At 27.0% G+C, this 3684-nt stretch overlaps 1 protein-coding gene across 1 annotated transcript; it reads right to left on the reverse strand.

Moving 5' to 3' along the window:
• On the reverse strand, positions 1-3341 carry LOC124426097 (UDP-glucosyltransferase 2-like). Its single transcript, XM_046967383.1, has 5 exons — positions 2580-3341; positions 1152-1519; positions 857-1076; positions 522-741; positions 1-426 (listed from the first exon to the last, which is right to left on the reverse strand). The coding sequence occupies exons 1-5, from the start codon at positions 3052-3054 to the stop codon at positions 129-131; spliced, it is 1581 nt and encodes a 526-aa protein (XP_046823339.1). The 5' UTR covers positions 3055-3341; the 3' UTR covers positions 1-128.
• Positions 3342-3684: the final 343 nt, after the last annotated feature.

A 3684-nucleotide genomic window follows, 5' to 3' on the forward strand; every position in this document is an offset into this window, starting at 1 on the left:
TAAATTTTGATGTCTACGTTTATTTATCGGCTCAAGTCTCATTTTTTTACAACTTTATTTAAACAGTTTAAAATATTATTCTACTTTTTTATATATTAACATATTATTATTAACACATTATATAACATTTAACTAATTTTCTTCTTTTCATCCATCACCGATGTTGCGTAATATTTTATAATAAGTACTAGTGTTTTATAAATGATATATAAACTAAGGAGAGCGATGTTAAACAATGCAACGGATAAAAAGGCGATGACGTCGGTGTTGTATCTTTGATACCAAGGTTCGTCCACGATGCTAGAGCGCAGATGAGGCGCACCTTTATGGCGAATAACATATTCTATCCACCAAATGACCTTGTCCATCATATCAACTGGTTTATCTTTGATGAGTTTCTTAAGGTTCAACATATTTTCTTTATAACTGAAGAAAAAATATTATTATTATTCTTTATCCTTTGCTTATTATCAGAGAAAGTTCTCTAATTTTTAGGGAACTTGTTATGATTATAAATTTACCTTTTGTTATTTAAGACTTCTATAATCGCATCGTTTAAAACTTCTTTCGTAATTCCTAAAATATCGATTTTCTTGCACACCCCTAAACTCACCATCTTATTAACCTGCATGTCTTGATCAGCTAATATTGGTATTCCAACAAGAGGTACACCAAAATATACAGCTTCTTCCGTACTTTGAAGTCCACCTTGATAAACGAACAGCTTCAAGTTCGGATGTGCTATATTTTCATTTTATAACAGATAAAGTACAAAGATGTTAATTATTATCTATAGAATATATAGGCTTATAATGAGGAATTGAAAAATCATTTCTAAATTACTAAATTATATTACCTAAAATCTCCTGTTGTGGAAACCATCCTGCGACATATATATTGTTAGGTATTTTTGAAAAATCTTCCGTGAATTTCCACACAACCTTTATCGATAAATTCGATAGAGTATCGAAAAATATATTTTTCAACTTATCTGAAAACATTGACGGATGTATGTTTGTTCCAAGACTAACATAAATGAAACCATTTGATGCATTATCTACGAATTTTTGTAATGCCTAGAAAGATTTAATCATTATACTTGACCTTAAAATAACTACGGAAAATATTGGTTGAATTATACAAAAAATTACCTTCGGCAAAGGATTCAATTTATTTCTTATATGTAAACCACCAAAATGTATAATATTGGGAACGTTGGGCCTGTTAAACGAAATTTCTTCTTGCTGATTAACAAGTACGATACTCATGTTCTTTTCTAAATCTTTAAGAGAAGGTATATTATCCAGATACTTTTCTGCAATTTTTTGTTGAGGTTTATAGAATATGTTATAACAATCTACTTTAACGTGCCACAACGTTATAACGTAATTTTTTACTCTTGTCCAAAAAGGTACATTCGAACCAGTGACATCAATCTCCCAAGTTGAAGGATGCGATGGTAATAATGGATTACCAAAGGCAAAATGAGACATTTGTAAAAGGCCTAATGAATATGTACCTATAAACAACAGAATTGTCAAAATTTAATAGATGGAAAATAAAATAAAGATTTGAGATAAAAAAATCTTTTGATCCCCTGAATAGGATCTTTATTCCGAGATATGAGACAAAATGAAAACGAATTTAAAATTGAATAGAAACACAATAGAAACACAATAATAAGAATTATTTTTTAAAATCTCATTCAAAATATTTGTAAGATTTTATTATTAACAATTATATTAGTAATAAAATAAATAATTTTTACGGTATCTTTGTTTATAAAAGAAAATTACAATAAATAATTTATTATAATATTATTACTTTACTATTTTATTCGCTAATCTTATTGAATTATATAAGATGAAACTGATAATATATGTAAGATTTTTCTGAAAGATTTTACTTCATAGAATTTATAAAAAATATTTAACAGGTGATAAAATTAGATTTTTGATAAAAAAAAGTATTTTTTTGACTGGAGTAGATATGTATTGTTCTATAAGATAATTTTAATCTTAACTCTAATCTATAAGAGGAAATTAATCTTAATAGAATCTATAATACAAACATTATTTACATAATTTTGCAATTAGTAAACGTAAAATAATTCTTTCCAGAATACAATTCTCCTATAAATCTTATAGAAATCATAATAAAATTCATTCATACTTATTATAGCTTATCATATCGTTAATGACAAAATTCCGCAGTAATATGTGCTTGTATCTCGACTAGTAAATTTTCTCTAAATTATTATTGGAGAAATACTGATTCATACAATTATTAATTTGTTAGGGACAAAGATTTGTTTAAAAAAAAAATGTCGTATTGTTAATCAAATTACATGTTGTAGTAATTTATAAAGATGATCGCAATTATGCGATGAATTAATAATTAGTTAAAAAATTAAGTATTCTGAATAAAAAAATAAGACGTTTAATTGTCGTTCGATTGTCTTTTGTCAATAATTTAACTTATTTATAATTTAATTTATTCTTTTTTTTGTAGATTAACGCACTCATATTTAATCATGTATACTTCTTTCACTTTTGGTCAAAAAGTTTTCTTAAGCTTACCTATCAAAGGAGCTTTGAATCTGTGTGCAAAAACATAAACGGACGGTGTTATAATGGCTTCGGTTATCACAAGATCGAATTTTTCCCCGCTATTAGGTTCGTAGATTTTCTTGAAATCAGGATGATCGAAAATTTTTTCGGCTAAAATACTTGAAATTTCATGAAAATATTTGTTCAAGATAGTCTGCCACGAGTATTTGCCTTTTGTTTCTAGGAAGTTAATACTTCGTATATACTTGTAATTGTTACTAATGTCAATTTGCCTGAAATTTGTTAAGTTTTTGTCGGGGATTGGATCGCTAGTTAACAAGGTAATTTGATGACCTCGTAAGCTCAAAGTTTTCCAAATAGATTGGTAGGCAATTTGATGACTATAAGAAGGAACTGAAATGATAATCAAAATTCTTGCACTGTCAATAAGTCCTATATTGAGAATCGAAAAATATGTTACTATAGTAACGATTGATGATTTCATGATATCTTTTTTTTTAACTTTTAAATAAACACGATACGATGTAGAGGAATAAAGAAAGAAAAATAAACGTCCACGATAAGTACACACGGTCTTGAAATAATGATTCCTCGGATTGTATTTCTTATACGCAGGTAAGTATACTGTGGCTTAGTCACACTTATTTACAGTAAGAAACTCATTCGAATAATACGTTGGTTATATATACATTATGTATTTTACATGTATGCACGTTCACATACAATAAGTTTCTACTTCAGAATCTAATCATAACTGATATATATACTCAAGTGTCTTCTAACTTATAATTAGTGGATATAATGCCACTTATCTTCCTTTATATAGTTCTATTTTGTATTGTTATCTCACTATCTTTTTAATTACTACGACTTTCAAATGAATGACATGGTTTCAAAGTTCTTAGTAGTTATTTATGAAACAATTTCAACAACATATCGCAGATAAATTGCATGTACCTCAGTAAACTAAAAAAAATATACAATTTGAATATATGTACATATAAATATTATATTTATCAGATCAATCTAATAAATCCCGCAAGGTATTTGAATAGATTTATACTTCCGTGACTAATTAATTATAACATTCAAATATATTTCGTTACGTAAGACC

This window comes from Vespa crabro, chromosome 8, assembly GCF_910589235.1.
Source record: "Vespa crabro chromosome 8, iyVesCrab1.2, whole genome shotgun sequence".
Taxonomy (NCBI): domain Eukaryota; kingdom Metazoa; phylum Arthropoda; class Insecta; order Hymenoptera; family Vespidae; genus Vespa; species Vespa crabro.

Excerpts from the sequence above, each read along its gene's own strand:
- LOC124426097 (XM_046967383.1), bottom strand. The coding sequence starts at position 3,054 with ATGAAATCATCAATCGTTACTATAGTAACATATTTTTCGATTCTCAAT. Across the intron at positions 1,077-1,151 it reads AATTGAATCCTTTGCCGAAG|GCATTACAAAAATTCGTAGA; the intron begins GTAATTTTTTGT and ends AAATCTTTCTAG. Across the intron at positions 427-521 it reads GAAGTCTTAAATAACAAAAG|TTATAAAGAAAATATGTTGA; the intron begins GTAAATTTATAA and ends TTTTTTCTTCAG.